At 38.4% G+C, this 22,904-nt stretch overlaps 1 protein-coding gene across 2 annotated transcripts in view; it reads left to right on the top strand.

The window, feature by feature from the left end:
- The window catches only part of SNX9 (sorting nexin 9), a 62,779-nt gene that overhangs the window by 26,130 nt on the left and 13,745 nt on the right, over nucleotides 1–22,904 (top strand). The window contains exons 5-12 of one of the 2 annotated variants that reach the window (XM_039707834.1): nucleotides 9,974–10,157; nucleotides 10,940–11,090; nucleotides 12,497–12,581; nucleotides 13,534–13,659; nucleotides 13,965–14,082; nucleotides 16,899–17,029; nucleotides 18,420–18,523; nucleotides 20,752–20,855. In XM_039707834.1, the coding sequence (XP_039563768.1) occupies nucleotides 9,974–10,157; nucleotides 10,940–11,090; nucleotides 12,497–12,581; nucleotides 13,534–13,659; nucleotides 13,965–14,082; nucleotides 16,899–17,029; nucleotides 18,420–18,523; nucleotides 20,752–20,855 (1,003 nt within the window). Of the gene's footprint in view, nucleotides 1–9,973; nucleotides 10,158–10,936; nucleotides 11,091–12,496; nucleotides 12,582–13,533; nucleotides 13,660–13,964; nucleotides 14,083–16,898; nucleotides 17,030–18,419; nucleotides 18,524–20,751; nucleotides 20,856–22,904 lie in introns of both variants that reach the window. The other variant, XM_039707833.1, reaches the window with a different exon arrangement.

Below are 22,904 nucleotides of genomic sequence, written 5' to 3'. Positions count from 1 at the left end.
ATAGGTAAAGCAAAAACTTTACATGCAGGCAAAGCAAAATAAGGAATTAATTCATTCCTTCCCAAGGGCAGTCAGCTGTTCAGCCTTCTGTTCCAGAAAAGCAGTCCCCATCATGCATAACCATTACATGGGAAGACAAATGCCCACTCAAACAACTCTTCTCCTCCTTCCCCCATCTCTTCTCCTTATTCCCCCATCCCTTTTTGCTTTCCAGACAAACAAGAGACTTTTGGTTTCCTACTCTGGAAACCATAACTTTTTGGTGTTAAGAAAACATCATTGCCTCAAACACCGTTCTGTTCTCTGTCTATTTTCCTAAGAAGGTTTTTGTTGTTGTTCAGCAAATAATCGCCTGAAAAGTAATTAAAAAGCAATAATTTAAAGCAGTTTCTTTTCCTTCCTTTTCTTCAGTGAGAAAGACTCAGTAACCACAGCAACACATTGATATAGTACCCTACCTGGGTTTGCCACAGATGTAAAGTGACTGTAGAAAAAGGGCACAGAGATACTTCCTAAGGAGAAGAGAAGAATTTCACCTGACCCTTGGCAGTTCACTTTCTGCAGCTCATTCCTTGCATCAGCAGTGTCCCAGCAATGGCTGCCTTGATAAAGTTTGCAGCTGCTCTTTTAAAGAACTATCTGAGAAGATGCTGGGGACATCAAAAGCAGTCAGAGGAGGCAGTGAGGCTAATTAAACACAAAATGAGGGAAAATTTTGACTCAAGGTGACTATTTACACACTCAGAAGAAGATAAGCAGATAGGAGAATTTAATATTGCATCTGTCTGTAACATTCGTGCTTTAATGTCCGAAAAGCTTTTAAAAAATTATTCAAGAAAAAACAATTTAAGGAAGCCTTAGTTGCCAAGGATGGAGGCTTGTCTTGGCTTCTCGATGAGTCTTATGCTGTTTTGACTTGGTAGCTCTTGTAATATAGAGAGTAGAGGGAATGAGTAATCTTTCTTCTCTGTCAATGTGCTGTTCTTCTGAGCAGCAATGCAAGGTGCTAATTTCAGTCTTTCATTTGGAACAGCCACTGAGTAAGTACATCAGCACTTATGCTATTTCTATTGGTTAGAGTTACATATATATATATATCTTGAAGTAAGTTTCCTGTAGATTCTGTTGGTATTTGAATAATAATGGCACTGAAATGAATATAAATTTTGTCAGGTTAAGCCAAGTGAACCTAACAAGTAGTGTGAACAAAAAGATCATAATTTTTGATGTGTTTTTCTCTTACAGTATTTTTTTGATGCTGAGTTTATTCCAGAGGCTGTAGCAGTAGAGGATATTCTCTTTCACATTTCTAGATAGTGCCTCTTATTGCAGTTGATGAAGAGGTTATTATCTTGGTGGCATTTGGAGCCTTCATAATTTAAGTATGTATGGAAATACAATCATTAATGTAAAATTCATTCAGAGTTGTTTCCTCCAGCTGGGTTGGTTTGGAGTTTTTTCTGATGGTCAAGATTATTGCTTCTCTAGTTAAGGATGTATTTGCATTTATTTTGTTTCAGGTTCAGACTGTTGTTTTAACAGCAGTGATCTCTCTTCCCCTATTCTGAACCACAGCTTGTGGTGTTTTTTCATTTACCTAACCTAAAACACTTTAAAAGTTGTGAACAAGCAGCAGCTCTCTTTTAATGCTAGTGTTTATCTGAATTATTTAGATTTTGTTACAACTATACTGGCCCAAGCTAGTTCTTTTTGTTGGGAAGTTAAAACACTTTCTGTACAGTAATTTCATTAGTGGTGTATAAGAAGACTGTAAGTACAACTTGCCACAATGTAGTCCAGCTTTTTACAGCCTGTGTAACCTGCAGCCTTGAACATAGCATAGAAATGCCATAAATTTTAGTAACCTGTGTATTCTAGTTTCTATGGTTTCTCCTCACTTCCTTCTGGATCTCAGTATAGCCTTTTTTCTTTTTTTTTTTTTTTTTCTTCCCATCTCTGCAGAATAGAAAGCTAGTATTAGAAATGTATAAATGAAAATAATTTGGACTACTGTCTGTCTGTTTCAGGGTGGAAGTGTATCACAGCTTCATTGACGTAAAACCTGTAGATGTGGCTTCCCTATATTTAAGATACAAAAATAGTTCTTGTACCAAACTGTATGTTGCATTTGTAGAGGAGTTTGTTCCCTTTTCTTGACATTCATTCTCAAATCACTGCCAAGTCTAATTCTTGATGAAGATGACTGTACAGTTCTTCTTAGTTTGGGATAAAATGAGTATCCTAAGAGTACACATTTTTGTGCAGTACAGATTTTTCCATTGATTCCATTGATTCATGTTGAGCCTAGAGAATCCACACTTTTTTGTGTCTTTAGCAGAGCAGCAAGGCCTCATGGATAGGTACAGGAAGCATTTAACATAAACCTCTCATGTTTGTATTGCTTTATCCAGTGGTAAGAGTGAAATCAGCTGGGATAGTTTCTCTCACAGAAGAAAAGTGAGATAAATGGATTCGTATATGTGCAAAACCCTTTCCCTTCCAAAAGCTGACTTCCCAAAAGCTGACTTTCCAAAAGGGACATAGACAGGATGAATAAGTAGTTAGTAAAATAAATGGATTCGTATATGTGCAAAACCCTTTCCCTTCCAAAAGCTGACTTTCCAAAAGGGACTTAGGTATAGACAGGATGAATAAGTAGTTAGTAAATACACTTAGTTTGATGTCCAGGAGCTGAGGCATCTCAAGTTACCTGGGATATAGGCATAAGGGATACAGGGATATAGACATAAGTTGTTGAACACGTGTAAGGAGAACACTAAGGAAGCTATTCCCAAAATTTTACTTCATATCTTTCATGCTTTTTGCAATGAAGTGCTGGAAAGGCAAATTGTCATTGTTAATTTGCATACCATAACTCCCACTCCCCCTCCCTGAATTGCTGTGAGCAGCAATAAATGCTAAGATTGAAGAAGATAAATATAGTGCTTCTATTAAGAGTGCAGTATTCTACTTATGTGGAAATTCTGACATGCATGTTATTAAATTCCTGTAACAGCATTTCTCTTCTCTGATGAATCTGTGTGTGTAGTAAAGGAGAAGTATCATCACAGGAAATGTAACTCACTTGTACTCGACTAGGTCCTGTTTGTCTTGTTAAACCAGTATGCTAAACTATCATATGAAATATGCAGGTAGGTTCACCAAGGGAGTTACAATTACAGTTGTTACTTCGAGTTTCTGTTACAGATAATGACACTCTAAAATCCTCTGCTGCTGCATGTGATTTGAAAGCAACTCTTTCCCCTCCACCATCTCAGTCACAATATTGCATTCAGATTGGTAACAGGAATTTGTGACCAACTCTCATTTAAGCAAAGGCAATGACTTCTCTACAATACTGGAAACAGTGGCTTGCTTGCTTTGAAACAAATCACATTTACTTATTAAAAAATAGCCATCAACAAATGACAGTGATTTTATAATTTCCAATATAAGAGTTGTGTTGAACTTTTTTGTGGATGACCCAGTGGAATGCAAAGGTTTAGGCAAGAAGTTGTTAAACTGGTGTAATACTGTGATCACCCCTTGCCTTCATCTGCACCCATACCCTCAGGCAAAATATTACTGTTGAAAGAGTTTTCCACAATTTGACAGGTTTTTTTCCTTGTCCGATTCACAGAATTGCAGAATGTGTCAGGCTGGAAGGGACCACAGTGGGTCATCTGGTTTGACCTCCCAACTCAAGCAGGGTCATCCTAGAGCACATGGCACAGCAATGTGTCCAGATGGTTGTTGGCTATCTCCAGTGAGGAAAACTCCACAACCTCTCTGGGCAACCTGTTAAAGTGCTCAGTCTCTCACACAGTAAAGAAATTCTTCCTGATGCTCAGGTGGATACTCCAGTGCATCAGTTTCTGCTCACTGCCCCTTGTCCTATTGCCTGGCACCTCTGAAGAGAGCCTGGACCCATCCTCTTGGCACCCTCCCTGCAGATACTCATAGACATTCATGGGGTCTCTTCAGTCATCTCTTTTCAAGGCTGAACAGGCCCAGCTCCCTCAGCCTTTCCTCATAAGAGAGATGCTCCAGTCCATTAATCAGTTTTGTAGCCCTGCTTTGGATCTGCTCCAAAGGGCTCCCTGTCTCTTGTGCTGAGGACCCCAACACTGGGCACAGCTCTCAAGATGAGGCCTCACCAGGGCTGAGCAGTGGGGCAGCATCACCTCCCTCAGTAGGAGGGTGCTTTTCCTAATGCACCCAGGATGCCATTGGCCTTCTTGGCCACCAGGACCCACTGCTGGCTCATGGACAGCTTGTTTTCCACCAGGACCCCCAGGTCCTTCTCTGCAGAGCTGCTTCCCAGCAGGTCAGTCCCCAGACTCTACTGGTGCTTGAGGTTGTTAGCATTTCTGTTAACCTGCAAACTTACAGTGCCATGTGGCACACATGTGTTTGCACAGTCCCCTGTACCACAGCAGGGGGCTTACTGCAATGTGTAGTTTCCTTTCTGAGTGGGTTTTTTTCGTTGTTGTTTGTTTGTTTGTTTGTTTTTGGTTTTTTTTTTTTGTTCACTGAGCACTTCTTTTAAAGTGGAATCACAGGCATTTGTAATTGAAAGTGATAAATTGAAAATAGCCAGTAATACTCTTCAATTCCTCAAAAAAAAAAAAAAAAAGACAACTAGGCAACTAGGGACACCCCTCTTCTCTGTTTCCAAACAAAACTAGAGTGCTTTTCCCAAAAAGGAAGGATAAAACCTTATTTAATCTTTGTAGCATGATCTTGGGATGTCTAGATGATGCTAGACAACATCAAAGAGGGTCTTTCTTCTCTTTCTGGCATTGCTGTGATTGCTGCTTAGAAAACTGTCTGAAATTTCTCATCTGTGTTTCAATAAGAAACCATTAAGAATTGAAATCAGCTTAAGAGAAGACAAGGATATAAAGAAGTGACTTGATTGCCATTTACATGAGCAGGTGTGAGTAACAAAAACAGAATCCTGAGAGAGCTCCATTGAATAAATTATACAGGATATTTAGTGTCTGAAAGTTGAAACTAAGCAAACTTTAATTAAAAAAAAAATTCCTTGAAGAAGTCAGGGTGACAATAGATGTGTTTTCCTTCCCCTCATCCTATCACTCAATTCTAAATTATGTATCTTTCAAAAAAACCCATTCCATACTTCAAAGATGGATTTTTTTGGTGCTGAATTAGGAGATGATAGACAGAAATCCTGTGCCTGCACTGTGCACAGGCAGTGCAGCCCCTAGTCCAGTTTGGTTGTGAATAACCTTATAGGTAAGGAAATAGGATTTGAAACAGGAAAAGAACAAAAAACTAACAGCTCTGCTCATGGTGCCATCGCAGTTTGTCCACTGGTGGTTTAGATTTGTTTCCTGCTGAAAACAGGGAGTGTCCAGTGGTTGTGTCTGGGCTTTGTGTTGTTTGTGGGCTGGCAAAGCCCAGCTCTGGTGCAGGGTTATGAAGGGGGCAGCGGGGTTGGTAGTGGAGGTGTTGGACGATGGTTTCCTCCGGAAGGAAGTGAGAAGACAGGAGTGGCTGAGAGACAAATGGGTTCCTAGGACAGCATTACTACAGCTTCCTCAGCAGCTGCTTCTGGAGGTCATGTTGCTTTCAAGTATTTACCTGCAGGAACACTCTAGTGTCTAATTCTATAACGTTGGTTATTCTTTAAAATCTAGCCCATCTCCACATTTGCTTTTCCTAGAGGATTTCTTTGAAGATGTTTATGTTGTACTATAGAAAAGAGGGCCTTCCTTCAGAAGTGAAAGAAATGCCCTGGACCACAACGCTAACATAATGATCTACCAAGAAGAAAGCTTAGCCATAAAATGTTGTGGGTATGGCAGCTGCTTCAGTTATCTGCTGATGTGCACACTTGTTCTATCTTAAACAGCACAGTGAATGCAGTTCTGTGATTGCTGCAGAGTAGGCTTTTAGCCCTTCATCTTTCTTCATGGAGAAAAGCACTTGCTTTTTTAAGTTGTCTGTCTATATATTCAGTTGTTTGGGGTTTTTTTAAATGTATCTATCAGAGACTTTTATCAAAAGAAGTTTAGTGTGATGTCTGAGTATGCTTAAGGCTTTGTTTCCATGCAGGTATCTAAGGCAGCTATAAAACTGGAGAGGTATGTTCATTCCTGTGAGCTATTCAGCTGAGTCACCTTGACTTTTCTTGTGTTTTCTGCCATTGCTCTGTGCTGTCTGTCTCTTTTAAACCCCTCTTCAAGAGCATAACATTTCTCATTGCAGCTTTGGCTGTCCTGAACTTCCTGTGATCTGATCAGGCTTACTTTTGCTACTCACTGCTTCAGCATGGCTTCTGTCTCTGAGTAGATTTCAGGGTGTATTTCTTGCAGCTGGAGGTCATTATTTTTGATGGCACAGTTCACCTAGGTCTTTCTGGGTACTTAAATTAGTTTTACCATCTGAACATTGTGGTTTTTTTGGCTTTTGTCCTTCAGCAGTAGAATGGATCTATTTGTCCATCAGGGGCATGCATTAATATGATGGAGTCTGCCAGAAACAAATTAGTTGTCCAGGAGATCAAGTAATGATTTTTAGCCAGGGCAGAGAGACACCTCAGTGCCTTATCTTAGCTTTACTGTCTATAGCTTTGAATTCTCTGGAAAATAGCAAAGATGTCACTTCTCCCATTTAATTCATGATTCACTTGGTAAAGATACTGACATTCCACTTCCAAGCTAAGGATTTTTCTGTTGTGGTGGAATTTTTTTCTCATTCAACTATTATAAGATCTTTAAAAACGTATTAGGCTTCTCTCCCTATCCTCCAGGTCCCACCAGTAATGATCTGTTTCTGTAATGAGTTTGAACCTGCCCATAGTGGAATCCTCTTACATCATTCAGTAATGGCTCCCTCTGTTGTCAGTTCCCAATATAGCCCTTTCATCTTGTTTTTTCTCCTAGGACTGAGCTAGTAGGAGTGAGCTAGTACCTAGCAGTCTACAAAAGGGTGAATCAGCTGCCTTTTAGGAGTTTACCCTTGAATTTAGTCTCAGTGTACTTGTTTGATGTTACTGTGGGGAGCAAGGAGATGCAATGTTTCATTTGAAGGCTGATCAATTTCTTAGTTGTGGAGTGTGGCATTTCTTTTTGTGTACATTTGAGAAGGCTTGAATACTTGGATATTTGGTGTGCAGTATTAAATTATATTGACTAAATATCAGCTTCTTGCAAGGGCTCTTCACCTTTCTTGTGATGACTGGGAGATCAGAGGATTATCAATTTCTGTTATGGAAGACTAAAGCTGTAAGAACATGGCTTGATGCAAAATACTTGAGGTTTAATTAGGGTTTATTCAACCAGAGCTAGGCCACACAAATGGCTTCTTCTATTAAGATTGTCAGCTGCTGAGATCCACAGAACTGCTCACTGGGGCTGAGATGACCTTTTTAATAACTGGTATGAATTTAGTTGGTTCTCCATGATGCTCTAGGAACTTGAGGATGGCAGGCCTGATTCCTGAGCCCTTCTCCATGTTTACTGCCACTTAGGAGTCCACAGTATGTGTGCATGCAGGAACACTTTTCAAGAAAGTTGAGGAGAGTCCTGTAAGTGCTCTTTGAAAGTTGTTACCTATAGATTCCTAAGCCATCTCTTATTCTCTTCACCAGTGCCTCAGAAAGAAATGAGGACACTTTGGCTGAAAGAAACAGAGGGGAGAATAGCATATTCTACCCCTTTAATAGCCTATGGATGATACACCTTGGGCAAGAGCTTATCCCATGGCCTTCTTGGACACCTCAGAAGTGAATTTTTCTGATTTGAAGAGTGCTTCTGTGTAGTGATAAGACATCTGGGAGCACAATTATGTAATACATTTCCCTTTGCTGTACAGCATCTATGTATATCAGCATTTGTCTGTGAGTGTGATGATGGCTCTTGACAGTCATTCTTTAGTAGTGTCAATATGATTGCCCTCCTCTTTTTTGTGGCAGATTTTAAGGCTTCTTTACTATTTACTCATGCACCAGATTTCATATGAACTACTACAGAAAAGAGGAAAACTTTACTCAGTCTTTTGGTTATCATGCCATTTCTGGACTATTATTTGCTAGTGATCAGCAAAACATATTGCAGAAGTATTGGTATGTTAATATTATGCAAACTAGTCTTTTCTAGGTGCTCCAAGTTATGTTAGAAGCAAGCATGATTTTCCATGTGGTTGGGCCCTAGTCCTGTGTGTTTTCATTTAGCAAGGAGTGAACTCTGGCTAATGCCATGTGTGGTTGTTGCTCTTTACATAAACTCATACCAGGTGAAGAAGGAAGAGAGCAGACTGGTATAAGCTATCTTTGTAATTTGCTCAAAGTAGCACTGGCTATCAGCTGTCCAAGACTATTGCTCCCCCAGGGAGTAATGTTCCTGCATCAGCTCCATCCTCAAAAAAAAAAAAAAATTAAAAAAAAATCCCAGGCTATCACTGCTTTCCACGTAATCTGTGTCTCTCAATTCCTAGAGACCCACTGACACTTGTGAATCTTGTGAATGGTGATTTTTCTCCCCAGCTTTGGAGCTTCGTCTTAATTTCCAGATCCTGTAAGGAGTTGTGAACCTAAATATATAAAGGTGTTATGTGATAACATAATTTTTGAGTCTTTATGATTTAATACTGTCTATGAAATCTGACTGTCAGATAACTTTATTTGAGGAAAAACTGACGGGAGACTTCTTGTTCTTAAGTAGAATATCAAAGTTAAAATGGGAGGAGAGAATATTTAGTGGAGAAAATTGGGATGTGGAGTAGCTGTAACTTTTTTGTGTAAGACAATTATGCAACATTTTTGCAGATAATTTAGTTTTTAGTGGGAGTTTCATTAAATTTCCTGTATTGGCAAATGTTCTAATATAACATGTAAATGTTGTAGTCTAATAGTAATTAATTTATATAAGGCACTTCTTTTATATGCTTCTTCATGGTAAAAATAATGAACTAGCATCAGTAGGATTTGAGACTTCTTTTTACAAAACTCAGTTTCTCCCTCTGGTGAACAAGACAAGCCTTCTCAGCTTTGTTTGCTTTCCTTCCTCTTCTCTTTCTTCCTCCTACACTTTGGGTGTGTGGGTTTCGATATGTGTGCAGTTTTTCTTTCTGCCAGCAAGTCTCTGCACTAAGTGTCTGGAGTAGACTACACTTAACTAGTCAATGCTTTTTCAAAGTGTACTGTTAAAATCAAGGATGCTAAGCTATTAAGCCAAGATGAACTTGCCAAATGCAGCAGTCAGAGACATGTCTGCTCTGCACTCCTTCACTGAGGTTTCCACCTCCACAACAGCATTAGCAGAAGGGGGTGTGTGAGTGCCTTCACCACAAGCTTATGCTGAGAGAGTAGATCTACAGGGAGATTCCAGACTGTTCCCTGGCAGATGTCTATTTTCTTCCCCCATCTTCACTGTGAGTGAGTTAAGCTTTGACAGGGAAGCTCATCAGGTTAGGCTTTAACTCCCTAACTGCCACACCAGTAGTGATGGCGTGGATGGACAATTTATTATTTGCTTTTAGTAAAGCCACTAGTCTGAGTTTGATAAAATAAGTATTTACAAAAACATAATTCTTGACTTCTGAGTACTGATTTGAAATGTGCTAATTAGCCCATGGCTTTAGGTAATTAATAGTTCACAAGTACCATACTTACTAAGGTGTCAGTGTAAAATAATTACCATGGGTGAGATTGTTTCCTAATGCTGTTGCAACAAATAATTTAGTTACCCTGAGGAGAAGCACTCTTATTAGTATGTATTGGTGTCACATTGCTGGAAAGCTGATCAGTTCTTCCAAGTGCTTGCTGCATGCAAGAGTTGTGTAGCTGGAAATGCAAGATTTGGCAGCTGCTTCTAAATCAAACAAGTGAAGTGCTGAATGCAAACTCAGCCTACCAGCAGGAGATGAAAGACTTCAAGAAGAAAGTACATGGTTGTTGGTCATTTCTTCAGCAATTCTTCTTTACTTTTGTCTTCATACAATGTAGGCAAGCATTGCCAATGATCCTTGGTCCAGCTGGAACGTTGGGAAGTCTGGGAACTGGGATAATGGAAATGCTGTTGACAGCTGGGCAACAAAACCTGAAAGTGCACCTGGCCAGAGAAACAGCGCTTCAAATAACTGGGAGGCAGCAGCAGCATTTGGTCATCCACAGGCATATCAAGGACCAGGTGGGCTAATAATGCTTTTTTTTTTTTCCTTAATAAATTAGAGTAGGTGGACAGTAGAGATAAGAATTATTTAATCTTTCATAACTATAGATCATGGCTTATTTAAAAAACAAAACCAAACCAGTTTCCTAATAACATATTGCCATGTGGGTAAGCTGGACGCTAAAATAATAGGGGTTTTAAAAATTAAATACTTTTTTTGAAAATTGGTTCCACAGTAACAAATGCCTCAAACTTGTATAGAAATCTGACAAACCAAAGTCTTGTGCATACATGATCTATTCTCAAGCATGTTGTCCAGCTTGCATAACCGGAACTTTAAAAATCCCTTGAATTTGTGGTCTCAGGCCTTTGAAGGAATAGTCTCTTAAATCCTTAATTTTAAGAAGTGACTGGCTTTTCAGAATGCTTCACTACTATTTTTAGTAACAGCCTAAATTAAGGGGAGAACCCATAACTGGGGAATGCTAATTTGGAGTCTATGAATATGGAAGACAGTTGAGTTAATCTTAACACACCACCATCTCCCCTTTAAGTTTTATTTTCTTTTTTATTTCCCCTCTCCCTCAGTGGATTTCTAGTGCACTGCTTTGCAGGATATATTTGATGGAGATAGTGGTAATTGAGGAGGAATCGTAAAATAGAAGGCTGAAAGAGATTTTAATATATTTACCTGGTTGATTATTTGTATGTGAGTGCTGAAGTACCTGCTTCTGCTTTTGAAGAGAAGTGATGTAACTTTTTCCTTTCCCTGTCCCCTGATCCCTCCTGTACTTCAGCAGCCGCTGATGACGATGATTGGGATGATGACTGGGATGACCCAAAATCAACTTCACCATCTTACCTTGGTTACAAGGAGACTGAGGCATCAGAGGCTGGGGGGGTCCAGCGTGGAAATTCTCGTGCAGCTGCTATGAAGTTACCACTTAACAAGTAATGGAAAATGCAGGGGAAATGTGTATATATTGAAGAGAATTGGAATTTGTCAAGATGTGTAAATTCAACATCCTTTAAATAAGCAATGTAAATTACAGTTTTAGGGCGGAAGAGAAGGTGGATTTGTAGTTCAGCATACTCCTTAAGCAAGCAGAGGACACAGATCCCTGAAAGCTTTGAAAGTACATGACAAAGCTGTGTAATTTTGGGGAGGTGGCATACAGGCAGATGACACTTTCATGGTGCCTGAGCATCAAGTCTTTAAAATTTAACTGTGTTTGACAGTTTGTTCTTAATGAAAGTCAAAGGTGGTAGATGACTTGTCCATCAGTAGAAACTGATCAGAGATGCTGCCCCAGAATTCTTGAGCAATCTGAGTTTCTAGTGGGGAAAAGTTCTGTTCTGCTGTGCATCATCCCAGTTGATTCTTGAGCCACAGAAGGTTTGATTTTATAGATAAAAATCTTACAGTAGCATCAAGCTTTGTCAGGGTTATACTAGCATTATCTCATGTCACAGCTTAATGTTTGTTTATTCTAAAACTGCTGTTACTCTCAGAGCTGGTGTGTGGTAATCTCTGAATGGATGAAAGCAGAGTGGAAAAGGATTGTAGAATAATGGTTCTTTGGGTATCTAACTAAAATCAACTATCTCTGCATGACTGGTTAATTTTATTCATCAGTGAGTTTTTATGTCCAGTGTTGCATGAGTACCTGTACATCATTGTTCACTTTTGTAAACTCACAAAAATACCTTTTTAAAGAGTTTTTTTTGTCTGTGGAGTAAGTCCTGCTTTACTGCTCATGTTTCTGCAAGCAGGTTGGCAATACTGCAAGTGCTAATTATCTTCCTAATTAGAAAGAGGACCACCATTTGCTTTTTACAAGGCATTTTGTAAGACTTTAGAGTATTATAGTGATTGTTTGGCTTTCTTTTAATTGGTGGATAAATTATTTAAGATAACTCATGTTTAGAAGCACTTGATTGACCTTCTGTTTATCATTCTTTCAGATGATTGAATTCTTGTAATTTGAAATCTCAGGTGCATGAGCATCTGTGTGTGTGTGGTGTTTCCAGAGAGGGTGGGGCTGCACAGGAGTTAGATGTTGCTTTGTGTCCTCCTGTTATGTTTAGTATGATGGTCAGCAGAGCAGGAATAGCCACTTTGCTCTGCAAGGAGGGGCCTATTACACACACAGACACACAAGACACACACAAAAAACCTGGATGTCAGTAGCCAAGATTCTTCTGCTTTTTTCCATGCAAAATGTTGATTGCTACAGTAATTCACATCAATTTTTCTATACTTCAGAAATATTTAGGGTTTTTTTTCCTGTAATGGCAAGTAGTTCTGCATATGTCAAAGGGAGGAGAATTAACTTATCACTTCATTTTATTCTTAGGTTTCCTGGATTTGCAAAACCTGGAATGGAACAGTATCTGTTGGCAAAGCAGCTAGCAAAACCCAAAGAAAAAATTCCCATAATTGTAAGTTGGGGTCGTGTATAATTTTTCTGTGTGGGTGGTATGGGGTTTTTTGGTTTTCTTTTTTGTTGGTTGGTTGATTGGGTTTTATAATCCTCCTCACCTTTCCCTGTTTTCTCAACTGAACTTTTATCCTCGAGGTTGCTGTATATATTTGGGTCAGAAGAAACTGATACTGAACATATAATTAGAAATAGAACTGTCATAATAAAAACCATAAGTGTGATGATGATTATTTTCAGTATTTTCAGTATTATTTTCCTCATGCTTATAATTTTTCTGTGTGGGTGGTATGGGGGTTTTTTGGTTTTCTTTTTTGTTGGTTGGTTGATTGGGTTTTATAATCCTCCTCACCCTTCCCTGTTTTCTCAACTGAACTTTTATTCTCGAGGTTGCTGTATATATTTGGGTCAGAAGAAACTGATACTGAACATATAATTAGAAACAGAACTGTCATAATAAAAATCATAAGTGTGACGATGATGATTATTATTTTCAGTATTATTTTCCTCATGCTGTATCTGCATTACTTGTGGTGAACATATGCCTTTTTAGGATTGGGATGCAGAGCAAATGCATTTCACTGTCGATTTGTTATCTAGATAGTTACATGTAAGAGCTACATTTGTAGAGGTTTGCAATATTCAGTCCTGATGGTCAGGTCATCTGATCTGAAAACCAACTCTTCTGTCTATATGCTGTTCTAGCGAAATGTGGTTAAAATAGCCCTAGAATTCACCATTCCTTTGTTATTTGGGAAAAATTGTAAAACACACAAGATAAAGTCAACTGTGGTCTTTTGTCCCTGATTGCAAGAAGCCTCTCTGTTTCCAGACTCTCAGCCTCTCACTGAAATCAATGGAAGCTCTCAAGTGAAGAGAGAAGATATTTGTCCCCTTGTTTGCAGCTGGTGCAACATGGTGTATTTAAATATAATATTTGCAATTTCTTACAGATTGGTGATTATGGCCCAATGTGGGTATATCCTACCTCTACATTTGACTGTGTGGTGGCAGATCCCAAGAAAGGTTCTAAAATGTATGGTCTCAAGAGCTACATTGAGTATCAGCTGACCTGCACTGTAAGTATATCTGAAACAGGATCTTTTGTCTCACAAATATGTATAATTTGTTCATAAATAGAAATGGTGTAAGACTTGGTAAGAGCATTGTAAGACTTGGTAAGAGCATTGTAAGAGTAAGTGGTAGTTGTAATATTTTTTTGCCCCAAGGATTTGCTTTTTTCTAGAATTTCAAGTTCTTCTGTATTAAGGCTCTAATTCATAAATTTAATTTACATTCCATGTGGTTACCATTCTGGTCCTGCTTGTTTCACATGACTGTGTGTAGATGCCTGTCCAAGTTCAGAGTTGTGTTTCTCTTACAGAACACTAATCGGTCTGTCAACCACAGATACAAGCACTTTGACTGGTTGTATGAGCGGCTCCTGGTTAAATTTGGATTAGCCATTCCAATCCCTTCTCTTCCAGACAAGCAAGTAACAGGTAATTATTCTCAGTTCTGAATTCATGGAATGGGAGATAAGAAAATCAGATTTTCATAAGGTTCAGTTATTTCTTACTGTTATTCCCATTATTCTCCACTCAAAACTTATGATGAGTTGTTATGACTGATTGATAATAACAGATCAGTACTAGGAGAATCACTTCAAAACTCAGGTTCAGTTATCTAGTGATTTAAAAAAAGGTAATTAAAAGCAAAACAAATCCCCCTAGTTACTACATGAGATAGTAGTTACTGTTGGAGAGAAGAGATAACTACTTCTATTCTGTATTTGCTGATTGGCTGGGCAAGTGTTTTTGCATGGGTTTTTTGAGGGTTGGGGAGGAGCGTGCATTGTGTTTGGTTTTGTTTGGGTTTTTCTCTTTTGCATTTGATTGTACATATGTTATGTTGTAGGAGCTTTGACACAAGGTTCCCAGAGGAAAGGGAGCATCCAACCTGACTGGTTGGGATGGGGATTTTTTGCTTCAAAGTAAAATGTTGCAGCTGTTTCTCCTCTTGCTTGATCTCACACTTGATTTAGAAAGCATCTTTCATTCATATAGTGTTCTGCTCTGGTTTGATGTCAGTTCAGCTTGACCAAACTGTCTGAAGCTTGTGGAAATCTTTTGTTCTGACTTCAAGAAAAGTGGAATTGGGTCCTTTAAAGGCACTTAAGTTTAGTCATTGCAACAGAATATGACAATGCCTATGCATTTTCAGTAGTCTCTGGCTGCCTTTCTACAAGTATAGGCTAGAGTGCATGTGAAGGAAAGAATGGACCCCTGCATAGGAGGAAAATGCATTACTTTAGCCCATTTCCATTTGTATGTTTTCTGGTAAGATTATACAGTGTTTAAGATAAACAGCCAAAACCAAACATACAAGCATCGGCATGTTGCCAACCACATGGCCGTGGGCATCACTCAAAATGCAGCAGCTCTGCTGTGTTTGAAGAAAGCTGAGCATTGATGAAGTTGCTGGGATAAATGCCGAGCAAACTGAAAAGTGAGGAAGTGACTTCTTCCCCTTAGCCTTGTGTTTAGAATGGACCAGCATTTTTATTAAACGTGTGCATGTCTGTTAACAGGAAACCAGAAGACACGCTGGGGTCCCTAGATTTCATTGTAATTATATCTTAAAAGACCCAAGAGTCTGGCATCACACCTTGGCAAAATCCATTGCCTGTGAATTTCTGTCTTCTGGAATCTGTAGAAGAGAATACCTTGTCCCATGCAAAAAAATAATAATTTTTTTAAATGCGTGTCTCTTTTTCTGAAACATGAAGAAACTGGAAGAAGGGTGCTTATCTTTCACTGTGTTTAGGAGGCTTCTTTCTGAAGACTGTCTACAAAAGCATTTCTGTCAATTTGTCTTGACAGAGCAAGACTCCCACCTGACTTTGTCAGGATCCTAATTTTAATGATATACTGGTGATGATATGCTTAATGATCAGCATGTAACTTCCAGCTTCTGGTGTTCTTCACTCCTTGCAGGAATGCTGTGGAGATTTCTGTATAGATTAAAAATGAAGCAAAGGATTACTGAAGGGTATAGAATGTTTTCCATAGTGTTTGATTTTTTAAAAATTTTTTTTGCTATTTTGCAGGAAAAATAACCATACACAAAGTTCATTTTTCATTAGTTCTGTTATTTACCTGCTAGTCTTGCTAGTTTCCATATTTGTAAAAAAACTAAAAACCCAAAAAAGCCCAAACCACAAACCCCTCAACTTTGTAGATCTGCTGCCATAGTAACTATGCAGTAGAATTATATTGAAACAGTACATGCGTTCAAGGCTTTTCATCTACACTGCTGTGGGAATCAGGAGAGTTGGATGCCAGAGGAATCTCTTTTTCCCTAAAATTCCCATTCACTGTATGCTTTAGACGTCTGATCTCATGCATTTTTTTAAATTAGAAAGGATTTTCTCAAGAAGACAGTTTCTACTAAAACTAAAAGGTTGTTATGAATACACAGTGATGATGCATTACTGATTTAAGAAAAATGGTTACTTATTTAGTTTGTATTAAAAATATCTTAAGTACCAAAAAAAAAAGTCAGTTACAGTCTTACATGTATGTAAGACTGTAACTAACCAGTATATAACCTGTATATTCTAACCAGTTTATGCATATGATTTATTGATATTGTTTGATTTTCCCCCCCAGTTAACCTGTATGGAAGTATGTTTAAAGGAGGCACTGCCTTTTAAATCTGTGATTTGTGTTTGAGTGATTTCAAATATTTTTCAGCAATTCATTTTAATTTTTTTGAGCTGTTTAATTTCAGTGCTTTGTTAGCTTGTACATGGCAACTTGGATTGTAGTTCTTTTTTCTTCAATGTTTTTGAACCTCATATTGACCAAGACTTTACTAAACTGTTCCAGAAAAATACCTTCATTGCAAGCCTGTACCTGGTGTTTCTCTTGGGTCATCTGAATACCTAATTTTCCGATCCACAAGTTTATTAGGTTTTTTATTTTAAAAAATTGTTTTGAATTGTGGGTGGGTGTTAGTTTTTTTAATATTTCCTGGCAATCTTAAAAAGGATGAGAACTCTTGATCAGTAATCAATATACTGTAATTTAAGGTTCTTTTGATTTGTTAGCATAATGGGCCATTTATTTATGAGTTGGACTTAGTGATTCTTGTGAGTCCATTCCAGCTCAGGATTCTGTGATTCTTGTAAGTTCTGAGTCATTAAATTGTTGATAACTCACCAGATGAATTACAGGTTGTTTCAATTTAAATTTTAAAAAAGGAATTTGAAGGTGCTGGCCTGTACATGTAACAATTATTCTTCAATGTGTGACAGGGCGCTTTGAAGAAGAATTTATCAAAATGCGCATGGAGAGGCTGCAGGCTTGGATGACGAGAATGTGTCGCCATCCTGTTGTCTCAGAAAGTGAAGTTTTCCAGCAATTTCTCAATTTCCGAGATGAGAAGGTAGGAAATGAAATAAAGTTCTCACACAGACTGTAATTGAGGAATTGCTGCCCCCCCCACTTCCCCTTCAAACCAAGGGTTTGGTTCTGTAGCTGCCCCACTGTGGGCAGTAGTGCTGGGCTGGGAACTGCTGGGATTCCTAACTCAGCTGATTGATCAAAGCAAAATTGCTCCAGTTAAATGCTACACACCATTCCCACACCGCTGTGCTCCTCAAAGTAACTTCGTTGCCAGTCTTTCAAGGGACAGTTTGTATCCTCCAGCAGAGTTGGAAGATATATAAAACTCTTTTGGCTGTTGCCCTACTCTCTCTGCTGGATTTACTAATCTCTGTGATCCTCTGAGTGGTGCTGCTCTGCTAACAAAAGAAACTTCATAGCAGATCAAGGTTGTGCCTGATCCTGTATTATATTTAAAAATAATGCCCTGCCCCCATCCCTCAAACCCACATTTTTCACTGAAATTTCACTGTTGCAGCCTTACCTGTTATAAGAAGTCATTTTTTATTCACACACACTTTATTATGCTTTTTTAAAAAGAGATTTTAATACCTTCAGTAAATGATAAATAAAGTCAACATTTAGTAAATAATGGTTTCGTCATGACTGAGCTCCAGCTCTGTTGCTAATTAGGAAATAAACAGAAACACTCTGCTGCTTTCTCCTCAAAATAGTCACACTTCTAAATACACATAGCATTTGCTGAAAAAGTAAATTATCCAGTCTGGTCTTAAAAATTTCCAGGGTTCAAGTCCCCTGTGACTAAGGTCAGAGCTGACCAGTTTTGAGTCAGAGGCTGAACTACCAGCATACTTCTAACCAGAATTATTCTGTGATCCTGTAAGTAGAGGCTTAATAACAGTAAGTACTAGTCTTGGTGAAATGCTAGTTCAATGGTCAGTGGGGAGTTGTATAATCCTGCCAGCTAGTCAGCACTTCTTAGTTTCCTTTTTATAGATGTATAAACAGAACAGATGTTGCAACACGTAGGGAATTTTTAACCACTAAGAACTTAGTATGATTATTGCATAATAGTTTCATGATCTTCTTGAGCAGCTTCTGATATGAGACTTATCCTATGTGTGGAGACAGCTGAATATCATTGTTCTTACTTGGCATCTCAATAATACACAAGAAGGGTCTGTTGACCCCAGAATTTAGATAACAAAGGGCACAAAGGAGGAGGGGAAAAACTTTGGAAAACTATAAAAAGCCTTGGCTTCTCTGAAGATTTCACTTCTTAATGAAAGGTTTTAATTCAGGGGTGGTCTGTTGATTAACAGTTCTCCTAAACATTTAATTCACTCCTTAAACACACGCCTTTAAAGAAGGATGAGTGGTGGTCAAACTTTGTGTCTCTTTTTTATTTTTTTTTTGTTCTTCTTTTTAAGGAGTGGAAAACTGGAAAAAGGAAGGCAGAAAAAGATGAAACTGTAGGAGTCATGATCTTTTCTACAATGGAACCAGAAGCTCCTGACTTGGACATGGTAGAAATGTAAGGTGATTTTTTTTTCCCTATGGGCAATATGCATCTGGGTATACAACAGATGCTGAGATAATCCAAAACTCAGATAGTAAAAGTGCACATATATTCATGGATTTGAAGAGGTATTCATCAAGGCAGAGTTGGAAATTTTTTTAAATAATGAGATTTTCATATCAACCCTTCCAATACTTGGCGGAACTCTATGTGATGTCTTTTTGACCTCAGTGGCTGAATGCTAATCCTAAAACAATTTATGTAAAACTAGTTGATGGGACAGAGTACTGTCAGATCCTATGGAGTTGTCTTGTATATTGCTGTGGAAGTGTGTTTTGATCTTTAATCTTTCAACACTTCCAAAACATGCTAAGCTTACCAAGCAGCTTAGGATAATTGTAGATGGACCAATAAGCAGAACAATGTTTCTGTAAAATAGTTGTGTGTAATGTACACACAGTATGATTTGAATGTCTGTAATCCATGGAAAGCTATTGAAAATGAAAAGTGATTTAAATTATCAAATTTAATTCTGGAAGTGCAAATGGATATATTTCTTTTACATATGTGTATATTACATATACATGCACTTTTTAATGTATATTCTGTAGGTGATAAACCTTTGGGTTTCACAGAGACTGGATTTACTATGCAGCCTTTATTTGTCTCCTTTAGGCTTAATAATTTTTCTTAGAAAATGTAGTATGTATGACATGCATTTCTTGCTGTTGTGGAACACAGAAACCTGGCTAATGTTCAGTGTGTGTGTGGATAAACTGGATAGAAGTGTTTTTTGTAGCAATGCGGTAGTGTATCTACACCCAATGCAGGCTTTATGCAAGTGGTGCAGTGCATATTGGGTGGATAAAATGGCTGTGTGGTAGCAGTTCTGCACCAGCAGAAAACCATGCACATTTTTAGGTCACTTACACTTCAGCCATGGGGATTTCAACCTTGACTACTTCGCTTTAGTGATGTGGTTTCTGTATATCCCAGTGGTGTAAAAGCTGAAGGGGTGAATGAGAAGGAGGATTTTGTACCCAGGGTGCAGGAGAGGGAATATACTACATATACATCCCTGGCAGAGAGTGCCCAGCATGTGGTCTGCTGAACAGTTTGTGCCCAAGCAGGGAGGGCACACCAGCCCAAGGAGAATGCTCACCAGGGATATGGGTTCCTGGGCTGGGGCTGGCAGCCTGGAGTAGTGCTGGGGAACTATTTCCAAGCAGTTGCAGGGGTGGCTGTAACATCTCAGATGTCCACATGTTCTAGTGCGTGGGAATGCTGTTAAAAGTGTGTGTGACTCTTGAAAGTCATTACTCCACTTACAAAGTGGGCAAACCAGCTTGTTCAATAACTGTTTGGTTCTTCAGTGTGATGTTCTTTACTGAACAATTTTGTTACTATTTTGAGAGTCCTGCACAGGTTCATGAGCATTTTTAGTGATCTTGAGACCACAAAGTGTGAAGTTTAGAAAATTAAAGGATGTTTTGTCGTGAGGTAAGGGGAATAAAGCGAGAGCCTCTTAGAAAGCTCAGGTGCTGGTTTTGTGCAAATTACTATGTGTGTATGGTTTCCAGCTGAGGAAGGAAGTGCTGGTGGGGAAGTGGGAACCTCTGGGTTGTTGGGCCAGAGCTGGAGCTGCTGCCCTGGCTCTGGGGAGTCAGTGTCCCCTGGCTGTTACAGCTGTCTCATGCAGGCTTTGGCTGAGAGCATTTGGAAGAGCAGATGCAGTTTAAATAAATCTTGTTAGAAATGATAAAATATACATTTAGTTTTCTTTTGTAAAGTTCACAAATCACTGCTGTGTATGCAGTGCTGTTAATGGAAAACTCTGATAGCTGCATGTAATATGAAAGTATGCATATATATTTCCCTAGGAAAGTTGCTACATTACTTTTTATTCACCTATGCTAGACTTCTATCAAAATATCCAACACAGTTATTTACTTTTTTTTTTTCATTGTTGTATGAATTTCACTACTTCTGTTACACTGTAATAAGAGTGCTAGTCCAGTGCCACATGTCTACAAGTCTTAACAGAGGAGGAAGTATGGAACAAATAGTACTTATATCTAAAAAGGGGAATTCTGAATTTAGTGAAATGGCACAAATTTAAAGGAATGGGTTTATATCTCTGATACTTTTTAAGACAGAGTTGACATTGCTTAATATTTCAGTATTGCAGTGAAAGTTAACATTATGCATCTATTTTTTCCTTTTGCTCTTTCAAAATGCCACAGAGAGCAGAAATGTGATGCAGTGGGTAGGTTCACCAAAGCAATGGATGATGGAGTTAAAGAGCTGCTGACAGTGGGACAAGAGCACTGGAAGAGGTGTACAGGGCGTAAGTGTCCTTCTGAACTCAGCACTCATTTCTCTGGTGCTTTTCTCTCTTTTTATGTGTATAATTCAAGGCACATCTTTAAAGAAACTCCTAAGTTATCATGAGAATTGTATGGCATTCTGGCTATTTTCAGTCTAAGAGTATAAACTGTGCAAGCTTTTTGTTGGTATGTTTGTTGTGGGGCTTTTTGTTGGGTTGCTTGGGTTTTTTTCTTTATTTCAGAAATATCTGTTCCCTGCTCATAGGTTTAAAAATACCTGAAGTTAAATAATTGTAGTAATGCAGCTAAAGCCCTTGTTGGACCTGTTCTCATATACTGGTCATTTATTTGAATTTCAGTGACATGGGCAAAATAGACCTGTTTATTTCATGAAATAGTATTTTCAAATAATTGCATCTTATTAACCCCTTATTTAGGACCCTTGCATGCTAGGAGGAGTGATTTAAAGATGAAATGAGTTTAAGAGAAAAAGAAAAGAAAAACCAACTTGATTCTAACTTAATCTTTAGCCCAATTCTTTTTTTTTTCCTATCTTGTCTCTTCCTTCCCACAGATATTTAGGGTTGCAGAACTTCACACCAAGTCCCTATGACTCTGCCTGGGCTCTAATTTCCTAGTCCACAGCAGTGTTCAGTGTTTGTGGCCACCACAAGGCAGCTATTGAAAGGAAGCAGGTACTACAGCTGAGGATCATAATAAGAAACACTTCAGGGCAGGCTGTAGTGTCTGGCAACAAAGACCTATCACATAAATCTCCTTGAATCACCTTAATTTTTTTTACTCTCCTTTAAACTCCCACAAAAAAACCGAAAACAGTGTCCCCAGAACTTGAAGTATATCTCCTGAGTTATGTTTTTGCCTCTTACTAATCAAACACTACAGCTGAATATTTGGGGCTGACCAGAGAGAATGGGAAGTTATAGAAGCTCCATCTCTCATGGAAGTGATTACATTAGACTTTAGTATCCATAGGATGTTAACTTTAAATAATTTACATTTCTCAACTTTGAATAAAAGGGTTTCCTTCTACCACCTCTGACTCTCCTGCTGCACAAAAATAGTCTAACACATGACAGAGCTCTAACATGGTACAGATCTTGCTTCACTAGCAAATTATACTGAGGGGAAAGTGGAGAACAGGGGAAGGAATAAGGTTCCTCAGATGAGAGTAGAAAAACAGCATTGCTTTGCAGTTACAGAAACAATGATCAAACCAAGGGCTGGCTGTGACTTGTACTTACACTAGAAATTCAGTATTTTTTTAACTGCCAAAGTCTTCCTGAACTTACAACACTAGTGGCTTTAGATACCAAATGACCCTTCTAATACTTACAACTATTAATTAGCATAGATGCAACAATACAGTTGTGATTGTGTTTTTTAAAATATTAAAATTTTTTTAAAAATTTATTTTTAAAAACTTTTTCAAACTTTTCCAGACATTCATACTGAATACAAAAAGAAAAAAGAGACTGGTAAACTGGAACATACAAAATTTTAGAGGTCTCTTAGGGTTTTAAGTTCCCTGTCAGCTCTAGACTTGACTCTTAATTGGAAGTATTTTTGGCACTTCTTGAGCAATAGTTACATGCCTTCCATTCAGTGAGATTTAAAATAACTGACAGTGGAAACTTCTTAAATACATGTGAAAAGAAACCAAAGATTCTTCACTAAAGTTTCCACTGGAGATTCAGTATCAGTGTAATGGCTCATAACAGAACTCTAGTACTCTAAATTGTACTCAGAGTGTAAGACAGAGCAGTTATCATAAATAGTCTGACTTGTGGAGAAGAGCGTGATCAAAGATAATAAAATTAGGCAGTTGGGGTGGGAGGTTGATTTGGGGGTTTTGTGGTGGATTTTTATACCACACAGAGGTGTTCTTCTGTAAAAATCAGATACTGTGGGATGCTAGAATGACTAAAAACCTTCTATTTGCTTGGGCAGTGTACCCTGTGAATACAAATATTTGATTACAAAACCCATATGTACTTGGGTTTTTTTCTGCTAGCATAGGCAGCATATAAAAAGTTGCTTTTGCTTTTCAG

This window comes from Passer montanus, unplaced genomic scaffold (genome assembly GCF_014805655.1).
Source record: "Passer montanus isolate IOZ18808 unplaced genomic scaffold, ASM1480565v1 scaffold2, whole genome shotgun sequence".
Classification (NCBI taxonomy): Eukaryota; Metazoa; Chordata; class Aves; order Passeriformes; family Passeridae; genus Passer; species Passer montanus.
This window is presented reverse-complemented; position numbering and strand designations above follow the sequence as displayed.